This window comes from Pelodiscus sinensis, chromosome 23 (genome assembly GCF_052426305.1).
Source record: "Pelodiscus sinensis isolate ZL-2025 chromosome 23, ASM5242630v1, whole genome shotgun sequence".
NCBI lineage: Eukaryota > Metazoa > Chordata > Testudines > Trionychidae > Pelodiscus > Pelodiscus sinensis.
In genome coordinates this window covers 17,819,250-17,840,749 of record NC_143074.1, presented here as the reverse complement: position 1 = coordinate 17,840,749, position 21,500 = coordinate 17,819,250, and the positions used below count along the sequence as shown (strand labels likewise).

The 21,500-nt window shown below is 48.1% G+C and overlaps 1 protein-coding gene across 3 annotated transcripts in view; it reads left to right on the top strand.

Annotated features, from left to right (window-relative positions):
- VAV2 (vav guanine nucleotide exchange factor 2) overlaps positions 1-15,818 on the top strand; it is a 412,625-nt gene extending 396,807 nt beyond the window's left edge. For 2 of the 3 annotated variants that reach the window (XM_089772904.1, XM_075905173.2), the window contains 6 exons: positions 111-163; positions 1,352-1,468; positions 2,665-2,752; positions 2,857-2,980; positions 8,713-8,867; positions 10,559-15,818. In XM_089772904.1, coding sequence (XP_089629030.1) covers positions 111-163; positions 1,352-1,468; positions 2,665-2,752; positions 2,857-2,980; positions 8,713-8,867; positions 10,559-10,603 — 582 coding nt within the window. In that variant the 3' untranslated portion in view covers positions 10,604-15,818. Of the gene's footprint in view, positions 1-110; positions 164-1,351; positions 1,469-2,664; positions 2,753-2,856; positions 2,981-5,256; positions 5,344-8,712; positions 8,868-10,558 lie in introns of all 3 variants that reach the window. The other variant, XM_075905174.2, reaches the window with a different exon arrangement.
- The last annotated feature ends 5,682 nt before the right edge of the window (positions 15,819-21,500 follow it).

Below are 21,500 nucleotides of genomic sequence, written 5' to 3'. Positions count from 1 at the left end.
ACCACTTGGCACATAAAAACGCTCCCGTACGGAGCAGCGTATCGTAGATGATCTATAACCTAATTAGGAGCTGTGCTCCACAGTAATACGCGGTGTTCTCTTTGCTCTAGCCTCCCAACAGCCGGCCCCCTTCGAGAGAGATAGACTACACAGCATACCCGTGGTGAGTCGGTCATTAAGTCGGACATTCCGATAGAAATGCCTGGCTCCAGACATCAAGATGTATTGGCTTTGCCTTTTAATTTCATTACTTTGTCCCAAAGCCGCTAGGGGGTAAATTATGAATGCACTTTGGATGCTCCCTGCCTCCCCACAATCCACTGCTGATGTGCAGGAGCCGTGAGACTTTCAGGCAAAGGGGGCTCAAATGGCCAAGTCAGTTAGCACATTTTCATTTCACTTCCTGCTGAGGTTTTGGCCTGGTTGGCAGTCCCTGCTCAGGAGAGAGGTGTTGGATGTTAGCACAGGGCATTAGCAGATCTTCACAGGATAAGCTTGTGTTTCACTTGCCTGCCCCTTCCCTCTAGTTCTGCCCATTTGTACCAGTACCTTACTTGCCTGAGCATAATATGTCTACACTACTAAGTTTTATTGCTCAAAACAGCCTTGTGGTGACAAAACAGTGACAGTGTTCATACTGCAGTGTGACTTTTGTTGGGAAAAACACCCAGTTTCTGGGACAAAAACCTTCCATCCCTGTGAGAGACTTTTGTCTTTTCCCCTCCCTTTACTGTCCACAAAGAGCCATTGTGGACTCTGTTGTTTGTTTTGTCAACAGAATTGGCTTCCACCAGTATCCCACAGTGCCTGCCCTGTTGGGTGTGCTCAGTATTTTGTGATCTCTGCTGCCCCGTAGGCATGCGCCCCTCCTCTTTCAAAGCTCCAGGAAGTATCTGACAACTGAGTGAGCTGCTCCCTTTAGGGAGCAGAGAACAAATCACCGGACTCCTCCTGTTCTGCCTTGCACTAGGAACACAGCGGCAGGCAGACTGCTGCTGCAGGGCGAAGGAGACAGATGCTGTGCTGCTTTGACATGCCTCAACATGGAGAGCTGACATGATGCCTCTCCCAGCAGCTGAGGAGACTGGGCGAGAATTCAGGGGGAATCCCAAGATGTGCAGGGATCAGCTCTGCCTTCCCACAACACGGCACTATGGGATACCTACCCACAATGCACTACTCACACTGTCGATGATGGTGCCCCCAGTGTGGATATACTTGTTGACAGAGGGAGCAAGTGTGAACACCCTCTGGCCATATTTGTTTTGCCACCAGAGCCTGGTCAGACAGACCTACAGTCAGTACCTGGCCACAGTGTGATCTCAGCACCTAAGAGGCAGTGTTCCTTTAGGTTTGCAGGGAACATGGAGAGGCAACAGACAGACAACCTGCTGAAGTCTCACGTCAGCGGGACGTACCTGATTCGAGAGAGACCAGCGGAAGCCGAGCGCTTTGCCATCAGTATTAAGTGAGTATAGCAAGGTGTGCTCATGTTCACTGTGCTCAGACAAAGCAACTGCTGGGCATTGAGATGGTGTCAGCTAGGTGTGAAATAGACCATGTTGCCCTGATAAGCTTTATTGCCCTCTGGTTCTACCCTTGAGGCAAGCTTGTGATTTTAATGACAGCCTGTTCGCCTTAGACATCAGGTAAACAGTCTACAGAAGATGCTTCCTTTTCCCTTTGGGATGACCTCCTGAGGTGTCTTCCAGCCCTAGGAGTCTATGATTCGAAATGACAAGTGCAGTGCAGCCAAGTCGATTTACCTGCCTTGGCGTCAGATGGTTTAAGACTCATTAGCATGGGTTCCCTTTTGTTGGTTGAGACGATCCAGTTCTGGCGGGGCTTGGCTTAGTAGAGAGTCCCCTTCAGGAACTCCTGTGAAGAAAAAGAACACACCTAGATGAAGCGCTGCTTGATGATTGATACAGGACAGTTTAAACACGAGGCGATCTGGATGACTAAAGTATCGGCCTTTAAAGTAAAGGTCCCAGTGGGTTTAGCATGCTGCTATGTGACCATCTGGTTAGTTTCGCTTATTGTGAACGTTCAGAATGGTTGGTACGGTCCCTGCTCTCATTTGTTTGATTGTTTACACACAACGGAACCACTTCAACTGAGTGACACACGCCAGAATATCCCATAGCCCATTGGGTAGAGCATCTCCTGCAGTGAAGAGCATCCAAGTTCAAATCCCTGCTCCGTATCTGACGGAAGGGAGAATTAAACTTGTGTCTCCCACATCCCAAATGTGTGCTCTAACCGCTAGGCTAACAGTTATAAGGGAGGCAGAACTTGCTCAACTGCGACCTCCTCTGGTGGTTTTGTGAATGACCCCAGATAATTTTGTTGGGAGTGAAGTTCTTTGGCAAATTCATGAATAATTCTGGGTTGCCCAGGGCTGCACTTTTTGGCCAATAACGTGTCCTAAACACTGTACCCAGCTCTCCTGCTGAGTTCAGTTCCCAGCTGACACTTAACCTTTGTGCTTTCAGTTCCACATCAAGGAAGGGGCTAAGGCCAATACACCTGCCAGGGGGTTGAGACAAGTGGGGCAATGGTCACAAAGCGTTCGTGGGCCAATGTGCTAATCCACAGCTGGGCAGAAGCAAAAGCGTAAGGGTCAGGAAGTTTCTCAAGACCCTGCTGTGATTGTTGTCGCAGGTTTAACGAGGAAGTGAAGCACATCAAGGTGGTGGAGAAAGACAACTGGATTCACATAACAGAAGCCAAAAAATTTGAAAGCCTGTTGGTACGTTTTTGAATTTGCTTTCCCCACTGTGGGTGCAATTTGCTTGTCCCGAGCTGCATGGGGGCCCCGTTAGTGATCTCGTTTTCTGGGTGTGTTCTCTCCAGGAATTGGTTGAATACTACCAGAGCCACTCACTGAAGGAGAGCTTTAAACAGCTGGATACGACGTTAAAATATCCGTACAAATCCCGAGAGCGTTCTACCTCCAGAACCTTCACTCGCTCCCCAGGTAAAACCCAGTGTGTACAGTACAGTGAATTGTATCTACAACAGCACAGATATTTCATGTACAACCACCTCTCTGGTTCCCCATTGCAGAAATACCTGTGTGATAGATACAGGAGTTTTATCTGGGCTCCACAAAGGGAGTTAATAGGTTTGAAGGCCAAAAAGGGATTGTCAGATCATTTAGCCTAACCTATAGAAAAGAACGTGCCCAATCCGGGACTTGAACCAATGACCCTGAGGGCATGTCTACACTTAGGAAATTATTTCAAAATAACTAAATTCGAAAAAACAAAATCAAAATACCGTGTCCCCACGATGGGGAATTCTTGAAAGTAGTCCAGGGCAGGCTCCGTTAGTGTGGACGTGATACCTCGACTTAGAGCCCCAGGAAGCACTGGAGAGTAATTTGAATGACTCTGGGGAGTCGTTATTTCGAAATAGCAGCAGCGGAGTGTCCACACGGCCACTATTTTGAAATAAATGTTATTCCCCGAGATAAGCAGGAGCACAGATTTCAAAATAACCAGCCCTTATTTAGAAACAATGCACCGCTTGTCATTTTGAAATAATGGGGGGGGGAGAAGGAGGATTATTTTGAAATAACTCCCTAGTGGGAGGGCTGAGGGTGAGTTTGAACTACTTGAGGGCAGCGAGGACAGGGTCTTGGATTGGTTGCATGGGGGGCACTTGTAGGGAAGTTGCCTTTAAGCAGGCCAGGCTCTAAGAAAGCCCCTGTAAGAGGCGTCTTCCGTGATCTCTTGTTCCAAACATCATTTCCTAAGCAGCTGTCGCTTTTTTTGGGGGGGGAGGGAGGGGTTCCAATGAATCATCCCTCCACCCAGGCCCACCGATGGGGAGATGGGGGCCAAGGCAGGCAGTTGGCCCAGGGCCTAGTAATTCAAAAGGGCCTGGGGTTCAGGCCACCATTGCTGCTACTGTGGCAGCGGCCAGAGCCCAGGGTCCTTTAAATTGCTGCCGGAGCGCTGCATGTTCCACGCAGCTCTGAGGGCTGAGATGCAGTGCGCTCTGGGTGGCGCAAAGGTCTGGCTGGCCTTGCCCTTTCTGACTGAGGCCTGCCCCTTCTGGGATCATGGAGCAAGCCTACCCCTCCCCCACACTCAACCTTGCACAGGAGCTGAAGCAGGCTGTCAGCTCCCTGCCTCCAGCAGTTTGCCAAACCCTTGCAAGATACCCTGAGAGCCTGAGGTGAGGGATGGAAGGTGTTTAGCATGTGGCAGGAGCGAGCCTGTATTGTTCCAGTGAGGGTAACTATTCAGTGTCAAAAAATCGCAGAGTTCAATATCCTCAGTGCAAGAAATTTCAAGCCCTTTGCTATAAATAAATATAAACAGACTGTACAGTGATGGGCACTCTATTTACACCCCAAGAAATCCAGTCTGACAGTGGCTCACATTTTAAATAAATGTGACAGAGCCACATGATGTGAAGAGAAGAACCGATTCCACCTCGGAGGGGCAAGATTTTTGATTATCTGTATGAGCATCCATGTGTCAGTTTTACTGGGCTGGATTCTGATGTCACTCATGTCGGTTGTACCCCTACAATTTGTTAGCCCTAGCCAAAAACATGGTGAGTATTCTGGGTGAAAAGTTCCTAAACAAATGAACCTTTCAACAGCAATAGAAAATTCCTGCAAAATACTTCATTTTTTGTTTGAAAACTTGGAAAAAAAACCTCATTTTTTTTTCCCAAAATGTGTTTGAAAAAGTTTCATGCTGGCAATAAAAAAAAACATTTTCACTTGCTTTTTTACTTGCTTCACCCCCAGTGGAAAAAGAGGGAAGGAGTAAAAAAAAAGCAAAAGTGGAACTTTATTTTCCTTTGAAAATCAAAACATTTTAACCAAGTTCTTTGGTGAACATTTTCATTTTGCTTCAAAAGCATTTTCCATCCAAAAAAAAAAAAAAAGTCTCAGCTGAAAATGTTCAGCTGGCTCTGTTCATTTTCTTCCCTGGCATGTTGCTTCTGATTTACACCAGTGAATTCAAGAGAATTCGGCCCATTGATTTCAGTGGACTCACTCCTGGTTTACAGTGGTGTAAGCAGGAGGAGAATCTGCCCCATTGTATTTGGATTGTACAGGTGTATCCTAAGTCCTCCCCGAGCTTTTCCTGCCTTATTGTCGGAATAGTGGAGGCTCCGGGAGCCAGACCTGCTACATGCTTAGTGTTCTTTTTAGCAAGCTGCTTCTGCATTGTGGATTTTTAATTTCTTTTTTAATTCTTGTTCTTCTGCCTGTTTCTAACCTCTTTGCAGCTTCCTGCGCTTCCTACAACTTTTCTTTTCTCAGTCCTCAGGGCCTCAACTTTTCTTCTCAGAATTCCTCCACTCCTTTCTGGTCAGGTACATAGCTCCCTCTGTTCTTGAGAGGAAAGCGCCATCTACTGGCCATCCGTAGAGCAGCAGGGCTTTTGCCTATTCTTTGACATGTCGCAAACGGAATCAGCTTGAAAGTAATCCATAGTGGGATCCCCCCATCCACTCTCCGGCCATCCCTTCCCAGCTATATAAAAAGTTCTACTAAGGTATTGGCGCTCCTTGGGTGCCTCAGCGGGGGCAGAATCTGGTACCCAGAACAAATGCAAGAAACCCAATAAGAAAACACGGTGAACTAAATATCGAGAAAAGGGATAAGGGAATAGAAAAAAGAAATCTAAACCTAGTGGAGTGGGATCTCATGATGTACTTCAAGCTTGACCCGTTTTTCCTGTCTCTCTCGTAGAACAGAACATCAGCATCCCACCATTTTAAAGCCTGTTTTTCCCTCGTGATAATAATAACATTTTCATTGCCAATAGTTTTTGAGCTCTGATGTCTGAGTGTGCTCAGTAGCGTCAGAATTAGTGCAGGTTGGGAGGAGTCCACCGTGTGAAAAAGCGATGGAATTCCCTCTCACACGGTGGAACCGTATTCTGCTCTTTGAAACCCATTGTACATTTCCTTCTCTTCTGGTTCCAGCAGCACCTTAAATGATCAGAAGAGAAAAAAAGGTGGTGAGCGCCCAGTTGCTTCTCGCTGTTTTTTCTTTTTAACGTTTAGCGTCTTCATCAGCATGGACAGTGAAAACTGAGTCGTCTGCTTGCTGTGCTTGGTTACACCCCCCCAAAGAGAAGGCTGATTGGGTTAAAAGATGCTGTTTGCATTGGGATTTCTAAAAATATATGGAGACATTTGTATCCATCTTAGCATTTTTAAAAAAGCATTTTATAAAATAGACATTATGAGGCAAATGTCAGTTGACATGTCTCAGAACTTATTGTTAGTTATTGTTTAGATGACAATAGTGTTTTCAGGTCTTGATCCTGTGCGACCTTGTGCTAGACATGCTACATATTTTTAATAGAAATACTCCTTCTCCCAAGAGTTTTTCTGTGAAATTGGAATCCTGCAAGTGTCTGAGATTGATACAAAAAATTCGCTCTGAGCACGCTGCTGGTGAGAGAGTTCAAAGCTTTCATGATTCACACTCTGTTCTCCAGCCTGATGCCCTTACTAGGCCGAATGAGCCCTGCAGTAAATGTACTTTCCATGTGTTAAATTGTTGGTTACCATCTGCATCTCCTTCTGTCCCGAGAGCTGAAAACCTGGGCAAAGCTTCCTTTTCCAAAGCCAGCTCAACCTCGGTTTGCAAAACATTTCAAATTGTAAATAGGTTTTTTAACAAAAAAGCTTCATAGAAACAAACAACCCCCAAAAAACGTAAACTTAAAAAAATAATCTGGTTGCTCCTTTTGGTTGCCTGTGACTGTGAGCGCATGATCTCTGCTACAATCATGTCCTTTCCCCTCATTAACCCCACTCCTCTCTCAGCCTCTATAAAGCTGCAGGATGACACTGCAGAAAATATCAGTGGTACGTTTCCCACATCGCCTTCCAACTCGTTTGCCAAACGAGACCACACACACCCCTTTCCTGGCCTGAACCAACTGAGATCTGTACCACTTTGGTACATCCAGGTCCTGTTCCATTCCTAATCCTGGGGGGAGATGTAAGTAATGGAAGGCCACTTGTATGCCATAAGCTAATTTCTGGACCTCCTGTACTATATATGTTGGTACCGTTTCTAAAAAGGATCAGCGAGGTCTGTTAATAAGACTAACACCTGCACTTCGGCTGGCATTGTAGGGGTCACACTTCAGACCGTAAACTGATGACAGCTGGGATCAGGAAGAAAGTCCCCATTGTTAGGGTATTGTTGAAAACCTGTGTCCTGTATGGGGGCCTTTTCACAAAGCATTTTGGCCTCTGTCAGAGAGGACATCATCCAAAGTGGTCAGATCTTGTATGGGGTGAACCTCTCTAGTCTGGCTCCTTCGGGACCTGACTGGTGCCAAACCAGAGAATTTGCTGGACCGTGGCAGGTTGGTATTGTCTAGCAGCGTGACCAACACTTCACTTCCACTGCTTACTGGGCTCTTAGAAGACATTTAGGCTACGTCTACACTGCAGGCTTTTTGTGCAAGAACGGCTGTTCTTGTGCAAAAACTTGCAGAGCATCTACACTGCATGTGCGTTCTTGCACAAGTAAATTTACAGTACAGCGTCAGAAAACAGGGCTTCTTCCAGAAGAGTTATTCCTCTCCCCACAAGGAATAAGCCCTCTTGCGCAAGAAGGCAGCGTAGACAGGCAACATGAATTTCTTGCGCAAGAAACCCCTATGGCTAAAATGGCCATCGGAGCTTTCTTGTGCAAGAGAGCGTCCGTACTGCCATGGACGCTCTTGCACAAAAGCACATGGCAGTGTGGACGCACTCTTGTTGAAGACCTTTTGCACAAGAACTCTTGCGCAAAACAGTTCTTGCACAAGAAGCCTGCAGTGTAAACGTAGCCTTAGAGGTCAATTAGAGCTAAATAACAGCACTGAACACTGAGAGCCAGGACTGGTGGCTGTAAACAAACTTTATGGGACTGCAGGAAACTTGACCGCACCTATGATAAGTCTATCACTATGATAAGTGGACATCCGTCTAACTAACATCATGCCGGATCACAGATGTTGCCGGGCCAGAGTGTGCCAGACGAGAGAGGTTCAACCTGTAATGCAATTTGCAGTTTCCTTATCTCAGTACAATTGAGAAAATCTACGATTGTGGCTAATCCTAATAGCTAACAAAGAGGTTGTATAAATATGAATTGCTTTGTGGAATCTCCCTTAAGTGAGATGACTCATTGGATGTCAGAGCAGTGAAGCCACAAATGGAAATGAAGGGGGTAACTTTGGATTAGATTTTTTTTCTTGTTCCCTTTATTTTAATTTGGTCCTATAAACCCTTTGCTTTCATTCTGCTTTCCCTCTTCCATAGAGATGCCGTTTGACCCAATGTCCTATAGCAACACCCAACAATGAGATCAATACACAAGAGACAGTCCCTTTCCTGGGTGCTCTTGAAAGTTTTATATCCAGTGACTAGTTAGATGGTGCAACTGATTGAGATGCATGATGAGACCAGTGAGATGTTGATAATGGAAAACCTAGCCTTGGAAATTGGATATAACCCTGCAATCCCAACTCACACACGGCTGAAGTACTGATATACTTCAGTATCTGATTGACTTTCTTAGTCCACAGAGCTGTTTTCTGCCCCAATCTTGCAAGAAAACAGAGGATTCTATTAAAAACCCAGGTTGAGAACAATCTAGCTTTTCCCAGGCTTCAGCTGATCTTGGGCTACAGTGCAGGCTTCTAATTCCCTTTCCTTGTCCACCCACAGTGGTCACCCCTCCAGTCATCGGGACGGCGGTGGCACGCTACAACTTCGCGGCACGGGACATGCGAGAGCTCTCTCTGCGGGAGGGCGATGTGGTGAAAATCTACAGCCGGATCGGCGGGGACCAGGGATGGTGGAAGGGGGAAACAAATGGAAGAGTAAGTGATGGAGAGAGGGGTTTCTTCTATTTAAACAACCTTACTTTGCCTTTTTTGTACCCTGGGTGTACTCAGATGTTTTCTCGCTGGTAGAGCAGGTCAAAAATTTCCCAGCTTCAAAGAGAATTGTAATTTTTGTAAAAGGGAGGAGGGAAGCATCTCCTGTTCTTCCATTAGTCCAGGAGATGGAAGAGTATTATCCCCATTTTACAGATGGAGAAAACCGAGACAGGGAAAGTGACCTCACGAAGGTGCGGCAGGGACTAGGTGACTAGAACCCGGGACTGCCTGACACCCAATTTTGTGCTTGCTCCTCCAGGCCACACTGCCCATTTTGACATAGGCCCTGTGGATTCTGTCAGCAGTATGTCTTGTACATATCACTACACGCTGCAGGCTGCATGCACACTGCGGCGTGTGGCTATGCAGAGCAGCAAAAGTCTCTGTCCAGGGGGAATCATCACTGCTGGAGCTACCAAGCTTTGCCCCACTGCCTGCCCCTCCGAGATCCTCTCCACAGCATGGGAGCCTTTCCATGTGGCGAGGAAAGGCTCTGGCCTTGGGGCGGCCACGGGACACGGCCCATGTCAAAAGAGCAGTGTAGACCTGGGAGCAGGCCTGGCTTGGGTGCGCAGTGAGCAGTGAAAGGCACATCCCCTAACGTCCTGCAGTGTCTCTCCTCGCGATCTGCTCCACGGTTTAGAGCGGTGCTAGGGCGGGTGCAGCGTATGGGCCCTGCCTGGAAGGGCAGGCGTAGCCTGAGTAACAGAGAATTCCACCATCTACTGAAGGTGGAACTCATGGGAAAGGCGTCCGTAGAGCAGGGTTGCAGGCAGGCAGCTGGATTCCGGTCTGAGAAAGTAATGGGCTTCTCTGGCTTGCTTCCCTTGACCATGAAACGCCCCAGCATCCCCTTCCTCCTCCTGATGGAAGCCGTCCTCAGCCAATGCGGTACAACGGTTCCCACGAGACCTGCCTTTCAGAAGCGCTGTACCTGACAGTGCCACCGAAAAGCAGGGAAGCACAGAGCCCAGGCACGGCGCTGGGGCCAGTCACTCAGGCCGGGCAGCCAGCTCGATCTGATCCACCTGGTGGCTTTATGTTGGGAATTGACACAAACACAGTTCTTGAAAGTCCGTGGCTCAGAATCACAGACAGCAGCCAGTTGTGTTGGGTGCAAGCAAAACCTCCAGCGTGACTACTCCACAATGTAATGCTGCTGTTCACAACAATGCACTGTCTTTCTGCAGTGCTTCCCATCAGGCTTTGCAGATAAAGTGAGTCAGTCCACCTAACAGCCCTCTAAGGGGGAGGTTGGTCATTTCTTTTATAACAATGGGGGAAACTGAGGCACGGAGGCTTGCACGAGGCTGTACAGACAGAATCAGTAGCATAGTCGGGAATAGGACCCAGGTTTCTGACTCTCTGTCCCAGGTTCTAATTACTGGACTACGCTGAGAACCAAGTGCTCCTTCCACCCAGGCTAAAATCTCAGCCCCCAGATAGCTGGGAGAAAGCTATTGTATAGGTGTCAGCCCTTCGAAGGCAGCACCTGACTTCTGAGGCAACGTAACTGGTAGGGTGACGGAGCCCATTCCACAGGGAATGTTTGTCTCTGCTCAGTTTGGGGAGGGGATCCCTTTGCATGCCCGGGATGAAGGGGTTCGCTCATCTTTCCATTTCTGCTGCAGATTGGTTGGTTTCCTTCGACCTATGTGGAGGAGGAGGGAGTGTAACGAAGACGAGATCGCTGGCAGAAATCGCCGCGCGCCCAGCACAAGCCGCTGCAGACTGTACACAGTTGTCCCAACGCCCGGGGCTCTGAGTGAAACACAATCAAAACCCCTCCAATTTTAACAACAAGTCTGTTGTGAATTGTTCTACCATCAGTCCTCTGCAAAGCGTGTGCGCGCACATCAGGGGGTGCCACGGGCTGTCGGTCCTGGATTGTGTCACTTGTGTGTAAGAGATTGAGCCTGTTTGACAACGTTTGTCCGGAACAGCAGCAGAAGTGTCCACGCGCGACAGCCTTGCTTGAGTGGAAGAGTTCAACACAGCTATGCTCAGCTACGTCATCCACACCCACCTCATGGAGGGTGTTTCAAAAGCCACCCTGGGGCTCCTGGGAGGCGGAGGCCGAAATCTCACTCCGGGACTGAGGGTGGAGGGAGCATTTCAGATTTCTCCGGAGAGGGAGCAAGCCAGCCCCGAGGAGGAGAATCTCTTCCCGCCCTGCTGCTTGAGAACCGACCCTTCTGGGTAATGGGCTTTCCTGCCCAGTCAGCGTGCTCGATGGCAGAGCCCCACGTGGCTGCCCTCCTGAGGGGCTCTGGGAAGCAGAGCAGAGGCACGGTGAGGAGGCCTCTCGCCGGGAGCTCAGTGGGACACCCGTGGTAAACGAGGAACGAGGCTTTGGAGAGAGAGGCGGATGTGAAGTCACACCCTGGAGACAGCCACCCCCACACTGCATGCGAAAGTCCCAGTTTTGCCATCCAGGTCCGTTCTCTCGGACCAGCTTTGATCCCACTCGCTTTGCCCTGGCTGGATGGACGGCGCTTCACCCAGACTGTCCCGCCTGGGCCGGGATGTCTGGGGGTGCGCCAGGGCTGCAGATGGTGCCTTCCCTGGGAAGAGCATTCAGGAGCCATGGACATACTGGGTGGCACATACGGCAGTAGCTCCCGCACCATTCGCAGCCCCACTATCCTGTACTCCGCAGCAGCCCCTGGCGGGCTAATGGCCCATCCATGTAGCCCTGGTACATCCCCGCCTCATCGATCTCGGGGTGGGGCTGACTCATCTGAGTATGGCCACAGGCAGAATCCCTCGTTATCTGAAGAACGAGTCTCTCTTTCCCTCCTCCAACCAGCACGTTTAAGTTACGCCCAAGGTCTTCCCATCGCTCCCCTCCACAGCCTGTAAAGGGGAGCACAGTGTTGTCCCTCACATTGTCTTTCTCGTCGTTACACTGCTCTGAATAACACACTCCTGGGTCGCTTGCTTTCCACCTTGTGCGTTTCATACGACAGGCAGAATTGTCCCCCGGTCTCAGAGTCCCGTGATCTCAGCCAGGTGCTGTCCAGCGTTTCCTGCCAGAGCGCACAGATCAAAACAACCACGTGTCCACAGCAAGGAACCCTCCCCCACTTCCAAGCCCCAGGAATTCTCCTCCTGTTGCTTTAGAGCAGCGGTTTTCAAACCAGGGGTCTCCACCCAGGACTGGGGGTGGAATGTCAGGTGCTGGGTCTTGTTGCTGCAGGGGGATCAGGTGAGCAGTGGGGGGGCTAAGGCAGCTCCCTGCCGATCCTGGCACCGCAGCCTGTGTGGTGCCGCAGAAGCAGCCAGCAGCAGGTCCGGCTCCTAGGTGGGGGGGAAGGGGAACGAGAGTGCACAGGGCTCCGTGCACTGCCCCTGCCCCAAGCACTAGCTCCACACTCTCATCGGCTAGGAACCCTCTCTGGGACGCAGCAGGGTCTGCGATGCCAAGAGAGGCAGGAGCTGCCTTAGCACATCCCCCGCCCCCACTGCACCACTGACTAGGAGTCACTCTAGGGAAGCCCTTCCTGCCCCCTCCTTGCCCCCCCAAAGCCGGAGCCCCCTCCAGCACCCCAAAGCTCTCATCCTCCACCCCATCCCAGAGACCACACTGTAGTCAAATTATGTTGAGTCCTGGGCATCAACAATTTTCTTCACCTGGGTAATGAGAAAAAAAGTTTAACAACCGCTGCTTTAGATGAGGCTTGCTCTACGCTGCAGAGTTAGGTCGACCCCAGGCAGCTTACATTGACTAATTACATCAGAGCCCATGTCAGTTGCCTGTTACACCCACATAACCACCTCTACTAGGGCCGTACGACTTCCGTTGGTATCTTTAGGGGGTACGGCTAGACTGCAGGGCTTTTTCGGGATGCCTCCGGCGTTGGCTGGTGATCATGTCAATTTCACAGCACCAGTCGGGCCACCAGGAAGTGCACGTGGAGCTGAGAGTCCCAAGTTCCCACTCTCCCTTACGTTAGAGGATGCGCTTCAGATGAGGACCCGCAGCACCAACAGGAGAGTAGTGCACACATGAGCCACTGCACGTGTAAGTCAGCCTATGATAGGTCGACTTAAGCTTCTAGTATAGGTGCGCCCTCAGTGCTCTTTTGAGGGCTTGCTCCCATCGCTCATGTTTTTTCTGCAGCCCAACAGCTTTGAGATTTTGCTCCTGGCCTTTGAGGTTCTCGGGGCCAGATTCTGCTCTCGTTGGCACTGATGTAAATCCAGAGGAGCTCTAGGTTTGCACTGGCCTAACGGACTTCAGGCGTGTGGCAACCTAGGGGATCACCTTTAGAGAAATGCAGCCCCGTGCGTCTTACGACGGATGAATACAGAAATGGTATCTAGCCAGTCTGCAAATGCGCCAGGTCTAATCTGTAAAATCACAGGAGCAAAACTGCTGCCAAACTGGGATATTAAAGCCAAAAGGAGAAGTCTGTACACTGAGTAAAAAGGGAAACCAACTACCTTTGACGGTAAATTATGGTTTAGAGGCAAGACACGAGTTGAACGATTTTACTGCTTGCTTTGATATTGGAGTTGGGGTTTTATGTTTTCCTGTGTTCCATCTTGATCACTGTAAGCTCCCCACTTGCTCATTCTTCCTTATGCCAAAGCTGCCAGTGAAATGCTCACATGGATTAGAAAATAATTTTAGTTGAACTCGACACTAGGACTGACTGAGCCTGCTGCCCAAACGCCACCATCTAAACATCCCTGCACCCAGGTGGGCGTTGCAATTTGTAGGTTCCTCATGCATTTTGCTTGCAGAGTGGTAGAAAGAACTGAGCTGCCAGATCTTTTGTGGTTTTGTTACAGGCTGTTGTCTGGTGCCAACTTATTCCAATTCAGTCTTGATTGTCCGTGACCTTTGTACCTATTGACTTTTGTCAGCTCCACCTGTCAATATGGAAAGGGAATGAGGCAGAGCTTTGGAGAAGGAAGCTTAAAAAGAGGCTAAGGATTTGTATATATGGGGATACTCAGGCTACAGCTACACTGCAGGCTTCTTGTGAAAGAAGCTTTTTGCGGAAGAGATCTTCCGCAAAAATTTCTTGCACAACAGCGTGTCCAGACTGCATGGAAGCTCTCTTGCAAGACAGCTCTGATTGCCATTCACAGAATGGCCACCAGGACACCTGTGCTTCTTTAGATAGACTATTTTTGTGCAAAAAACCCTGTTTCCCATCCCCACACACCTTTTTGTGTAAGATCTCTTGCACAAAAAGGAGTTATTCCTCGTAGAAAGAGGAATACCTGTACTGCAAAAACCTCTCTGTTCTGTCAATTCACTGTAAATTTTCTTGCGCAAAAAGGAGATATTCCTCAGAGAAAGAGGAATACCTATACTGCAAAAACCCCTCTCTTCTGTCAATTCACTGTAAATTTTCTTGCACAAAAACGCACTTGAGGTGGGGACGCTCCACGAGTTTTTGCGCAAAAACAGCCACTTTTGCACAAAAACTCTGCAGTGTAGACATAGTCTCTGGAAAATAAATTCAAAATCATTTTTTAAAGTGGATTAGATAAACTGCATTCAATCTTTGGGTGGATGCTCTTATTTAGAAGTAAAATGTCCTTTAATTCAGTTGAGTTTACTTCACTTTGGAAATTAAGTTTGAATTTAGCTAGGAACGCTTTCATTCCAAACGGGGGACCACACAGTGGCTTGACTCAGTTTAACTAATCGAATGTAAAATCACGCCCTTAGTTAATTCAGATTAATTTCCTTAAGTGTCCCCTCATCTAGACAAGCCCCTGAGATGCGGGCTTAGCTCCCATTGAAAGGGAATTGGGAGTTGGGTACCCACGTGCATTGAGCTCCTTTGAGAATCCCAGTTTACAGGCCAAGCTTCTCAGACTGATTAGTGATTTTGGGTGCCCATCCTGAGATGACTTCAAGGGTCCTGATTTCCAAAAACCACTGAGGATCGTCTCCCTGGGAGGAAAAGTCTTTAAGATGTCATAAGTTAGGCACCCAAAAATCACCAGCCGCAAGACAAACCACAGGGCCTGATTCAACCTTCTGTAGCAATGAGGGCATGATTTGGGTTCAGAAGACCCAACGAAAAATGGATCAAAGGGAAGAAAATTCAAGATGGGTCATTTATGTCCCGGACACTTCTTATGCCTTCACTGAGCCTGTTTAACATTTCTGTTGTTCAAAAACATTTTTAAATTATGAGGGACTGTGAACAGATAACCCGTATTTTAAAAAAGCATGCATTCCATATCACTGGAGCCATATTCATTCTTTCTTGTAGCATGGATAGTATCTTTGCCAGTTACCAAACTATGTAATAGACACAGTATCTGTCTATAACCGGGAATGACTCTCCATCCTCGCTCTGTCAAAATTAGTCATTCCTCAGAAAATCTCTCTCTCTCTCTCGCTCTCTATTTTACTGTTGTAAGAAACTTGTTAAAAAGATTTTTCTTGTTTGTAAGTAATTATTCAGCCAATTGCCATGATATATATCTGTGAATAAGAAGGAGAAATGTTTTTTATGATGGCAAGAAAATTGTATATATATTTTAGTTCATCGCAGACCATTCAAAATTGTAACGGGATATGTTGGAAAATAATATGTAAATTCCTTGAGGTTTTTTTTCCTTTGCACTGCACTAATTGAAATAGAGGGGGTGGGTGGAGGGAGTTTAAAATACAAAGTTTGTTTATGGAATAGTTTCTAGCTCAGAATTTGGAAATCATTTGGAATAGCTTGTAATGCTGGAATAGAAACTTTAGCTGCTACTTAGAAACCCTTCTTGCATGAGGTTTTCCAGATCTTTTTCAGTTACAGCACATCAAAGGAAATCCCGCAACAAAACGGAAGTGTAATTTTGCTGATCGAATTTTTTTCCCCAACCATGGTTTTTACTGCAAATAAACTTACATTCTTTTCTGCATAAGAGGGTTGGTTTCATGTTGGACGTCTTGATTCAAAATGTTTGCTATAGGAAGATAGGTACTACCAGAATAGGTCTGACCCTGGCCCATGTAATCCAGTTTCCTTTCTCCAACAGTGGCTAGCCCCAGCTGCTTCAGAAGATGAAGGAACTCTGCTCCAGGTAGCCAGGAGATAATCTACCGAGAGTAAAGTTGGGTCCTGATTAACTAATGTGAGGTTCGCTGCTTATATCCTGGAATATGAGGCTGCATATCTCTTCCCAAACCTTAAAGAAAAATTTATTATTACAGGCTGAAAACTTATGTTTTCCAATGAAACAACCAATCTGGTTTTAAAAAGCCTGCTGTGCTTTGCACAGTGAGCCTTTTTCTTTGTGTCCCCCCCAGCAATTGTTTTCATTTTCTGGGTAAATTAAAAATGCACGTGCATTGATAATACGGTCACTTAGAATTCTTGCTACGTTGAGATTCTGCTAAGCCGGCAGTTAGGGTAACCGCGTTGCTCCTCTTTGCCTCGATGGGCTTTTACGTGCAGGATTCTGCGCGATCAATCTTAACTCTGCATGGCCTTTAGTTATGTCAGAAAGTCGTATCCTGAATCCAGTAGCATTCTCTAATGTTGTAAAAGTCAGCAAGCCGCATAGAGTTAGACCTGTTGCACCAGAGAAGGGGGGACCCAAGATTTCACTATGAAGGGGCCATATAATTTATTTAATAATAAAATATTGATGAAATAGCGTCCCGGCTGCTTTCTCTTTGACTCTCCAGCAATAGCCTTTAACAATCCCTCCGCACACACATTCGCTGGGAGAACTTGCTAGCGGCAGCAGAATGTTCGCTGGTGACATTTCGCTTTCTCGGCAAAGTTTCGGAGCGGATTCAGAAAACAGCTCCTAAGCAGTCGAGGGTCCTTTCAATGTGACTCATACGGGGAACGTTCCAGTCGTCCCAGCCAAACCTCCCCCCAGACACTGACGCCCATTTTTATGGGCCAAGACAGGCCATCTGTGAACCTTCACGTGGAATTTCTATCCCATGGGCTCTTCCATTCTGATCAGTCAGCCATAACCCTGAGCCAAATCCCAACAGCACCAGAGCTGTAGATAGAGAACCAAAGCCAGACCCACAATGCCGTAGGAGACGCGAAGCATCAGAGCCTTCCCCATCACTTGGCCAGAAGCTATTCCATTGGCTCATGCCTGAGAACTTTGTGCCCTTCCCCGAGCCTCAAACTTACTACATGTTGAACCTCTCTAATCTGGCACCCCTGGGACCAGACTGGTGCTGAACCAGAGAATTTTCTGAACCACGGGAGGTCAATATTGTCTGGCAGCATGGCCAACCCTTCCACTGCTCACTGTGCGCTTAGAAGACATTCAGGGGTAAATTGGAGCTAAACAACTTCACAGGACACTTATAAACAAACTTTATGGGATTGCAGGAAACTTGGCCACACCCATGGAAAGTGGACATCCGGCTCACTAACATCATTCCGGACGATGGATGTTTCCAGACCAGGAAGTGCCGGACTAGAGAGGTTAACTGGTAGTAGAATTCTGAGCCAAGAGACAGCCACCTGGAGCTGCACGGCTGAGGAGGGGGGAAGGAGACTTTCCCCTCTCAGCTCCAGACCAAGACGATGGTAGTCGCTGCCACTCCTGGCTCCAACCCCTTGAACCCCAAGGGGGCTGCACAGCAGCAGGGCTGGATAAGACAAAATCCTTCTGCTCCTGGGAAGGTGTCTGGGATCTCAGTGCTGCGCCGGAGGCTATGTAAGGAGCTCAATGCGTGGAATGGCTCTTTTAGCGAATGGGGAGAGGGGAGGTAAACGGAAGGGACAAGCAAGCCCACTGGGGGTCAGCATCACGGGGGCTACATCTAGACTGGCATGATTTTCCGAAAATGCTTTTAACGGAAAAGTTTTCCATTAAAAGCATTTTCGGAAAAATCATGTCTGGACTGGCAGGATGCTTTTCCGCAAAAGCATTTTTTGCGGAAAAGCGTCCGTGGCCAATCTAGACGCGGTTTTCCGCAAAAAAGCCCCGATCGCCATTTTCACGATCGGGGCTTTTTTGCGGAAAACAAATCTGACCTGTCTACACTGGCCCTTTTGCGCAAGTCTTTCGGAAAAAGACTTTTGCCGGAACGGGAGCAGCACAGTATTTGCGCAAGAAGCACTGATTTCAGACAGTAGAAAGTCAGTGCTCTTGCGCAAATTCAAGCGGCCAGTGTAGACAGCTGGCAAGTTTTTCCGCAAAATCAGATGATTTTGCGGAAAAACTTGCCAGTCTAGACACAGCCTGGGTGTTTCAGGAAAGTCGGTTTCCCACTGTTATTTCAATGGGAAATCTGATCAGCTGGGAGTTTCAGGCACAGGGGTGGAGGCAGAAAGCCAAGCAGAGAAACAGTCGTTTTCCACCTGGCTCAGGGCAGAGGCAGTTGCCACTGTACCTGGGCATGCACCAGGCTGGTGACAAGCAGACACATGCTGCAAGTGCCGTCCTTGAGATGGGACAAGAGCCGCGGCCGAGGGAGGAGCTCAGGCTGCCTCTGATCCGAAGCAAAGAGATTCAGCTGATTCCGGCTGCTGGGCTCCACCGACACGGAGACAGAGTCTGGGGCTGCACCCGCTCCAGCACAGCTGCTGACTAGGCATGTCCCCGCCTCCCACCCCCGGCCCCTGGGAGCCAGTAAGAGCCCGGCGCGCAGCCACCTCCCCTCTCCGAGAGCCTGGCTCTCTTGCACGCTGCACACGTGCGAGCAACGCAGGCCGACCATGAGCGCCAGCAGGACCCGCGCTGCCTCCGAACAGCTGAGAGGCACAGAGGCGCTGCAGATCTTGGCGATGGACGCGCGTCGTGGGCTTCCCCCGAAGGAGTCCGGTACAAAGCCGGTCACCACAACGGCTCGCATCGCCCTTAGCCAGAGATCTGAGCCGCCCCCGGGCTGGGCTGCAGCTCGAGCCTCATTTGACGGGGAAACTGAGGCACACAAGGGGGATGTGACCTGCCCACCCTGGACTGCAGAACCCACGTCTCTGGCTTCTGCTCCCTGTGCACTTGAGTCGATAGCGGAGACTCTGCAGCCGCCTGTAATTTAGATAGGCCCTTCTGTCATCTCACCTTCCTTTTAAAACAAAAGACAGGACTGTGTAGCACTTCAAAGACTAACAAGATGGTTTATTAGATGATGAGTTTCGTGGGCCAGACCCACTTCCTCAGATCAAATAGTGGAAGACTATTTTCTTCCACTATTTGATCTGAGGAAGTGGGTCTGGCCCACAAAAGCTCATCATCTAATAAACCATCTTGTTAGTCTTTAAAGTGCTACACAGTCCTGTATTTTGTTTCAGCAACACCAGACTAACAGGGCTACATTGCTATCACCTTCCTTTTAGGAATTCAGCTGGTACAAAGAGCCACATGCAGCTTGACACCACCTTCTGGCAGCAGTAAAATGGCCCTGTGCTTCCAGCACTGGGTTTGTCGTAAGCTGTGATTTTTGCAGCATGAGGGACTAATTCATTTGTGCATTAGCTACAAGGTGTGTCAGGACCTAGAAAACGCCGACCGGTTCTCAGACAATATTTCGTTTCTCCATCCGCAGGGCATTCCCAGCTCTGGTGACAAGAACACAATCCATGTGTGGAACGTGGGAACAAAGATCAGTCTTGTACCCACAAGTATGACTTCAGTTCTGGTAAAATTGGCCAAGAGCAGCAATGTAGTCGAGACACCATTAGACATGGGCCTTTTAATCACTGGTCCCTAGATCTGCTTTGAATTTGATGAGCATCCCAAGCTGTTGTCATATGCCGGAGATCAGTGGTTCTCTTTGAGAAAGCTGCTCTGGTTTGTTTATCTAAAGGCTCTGTAGCCACAGAACCTCATGGCTCCGGTTTGCCATTTCCAGCCAAGGGGAACAGCAAGAAGCAGCCTTTAGATAAACAAACCGGAGCGGCCCATACGCATCTTTTTTGAAGTGGCCCCACGGTACACACAGGTCTTTCAGTGGGTGCATCAACTCAGCTGGATATTAGCCTAGTTTTACTACAAGTGACATCAAAAACCCTAGTAAAGTCAGTACAAACTAAAATTTCTTATGGACTTGTTCCTACTGCTCTGTACACTGTACCCTGAAATGTGAGTATGGCATTTATATTCTAATTGATTTATTTTATAATTAGATGATAAAAAGGAGAAAGTAACCCATTTGTCAGTAATAGAGTGCTGGGACGTTTTAGGTCTGATTTTGTAAGTAAGTAGTTTTTAAAGCAAAATGCAGGACAATGTAGCACTTTAAGACTAACAAGATGGTTTATTAGATGATGAGCTTTCTGGGCCAGACCCACTTCCTCAGATCAAATAGTGGAAGAAAGTAGTCACAACCATATATACCAAAGGATACAATTAAAAAAATGGACAAATATGAAAAGGACAAATCACATTGCAGAACAGAAGGGGGATGCGGGGGGGGGGGGGGGAAGGGGGAGGAAGGAAGGTAAGTGTCTGTGAATTGATGATATTAAAGGTAGGGAGAGTGGGATGTTTGTGAGTTTTTAAGTGAGGTGAAACTTGGGGGTACACAAGAGTCTTGAAAGGGGCTAGTTTGGAAAGTTTTAGAACATTTGCCCTTAGCTATAATGGCTCATCATAACACGAGATCACTTCTAAACCCAGCCTCTGAGGGATATATGGTAAGTACAAATATATATATAGTGTAGTTGTAGCCGCATCGGTCTCAGCATGTTCGGGATAGTCAAATGTCCCTCAAATTAGAAATATAATGATTCTACCCTGAGTTTTTCCTGGGTCAAATAAAAAATAATTGCAAGCAGGATCTAAAAGCATGCAGCAAGAGTCTTGCTTAGTTGCATCTCTGTATCCTGCTGATTGGGGTTTTCATCAGAATGACTTGTTCCGAGCTAGCCTGCCCCACCCAGTTTACCCTGTGTTTGTACTCTGCCCAAAGGGACCCGATCGCATTTGGGAACTCTAGGCACCTTGGTAATATAAATAATAATCTGGAGGGGGAGAAAGTTCTCAATAAAATGGTTTTTTAAAAAAACGTTTGGGATCTGAACCAGTGTTCTCTGTAAGATGAGCGCTTGGGCTGCCCAGGGGAGATTTCAATGCCACCCCGCTGATTACTAGGGTGCTCACAGACGACAGCACATGTTTATACTGGTGGTGCACATCGCCACATGCCTCGGTGCACCCAACAAAATTTATTCTGCATACGAGTGGGAAAAAAATTAGAGCGCACCAATGTCTGAACCCCAGCTTTGGATAGCGCGGCCTGCGTCCAATTCCAGTTAAAACTCTAGTCCCGGTTTGATTTTACTCTGCGGACATTCTAAGGGCAGGAGGTTAATTTAACAGCAGGAAAATTGGGTTGACTGTTCAGATGTGGCGCCTCCTTCCTGGATGCTCTTTCTGCCCGTAACAGATGGCAGGCCGCTGTGCCAAGCCCAGAGGAAAGCCATCTGGGCTCTGTGTTCAGTTCCCAGCTGGGCTTTTGGTTTTGTCCCCTGCCTTGGTCAGAAGGAAGAGAGTGAGCAAGCTAAAAGGGCTTCTCCATCGCTAACAGCTCTGATCCTTGCAGCCTTCAGTCTCTGCTAACCAACAGCAGCGCAATATCCCTCCCTTTACCCCACAAGCCAGTGCACGTGGGACTGGCCTGAC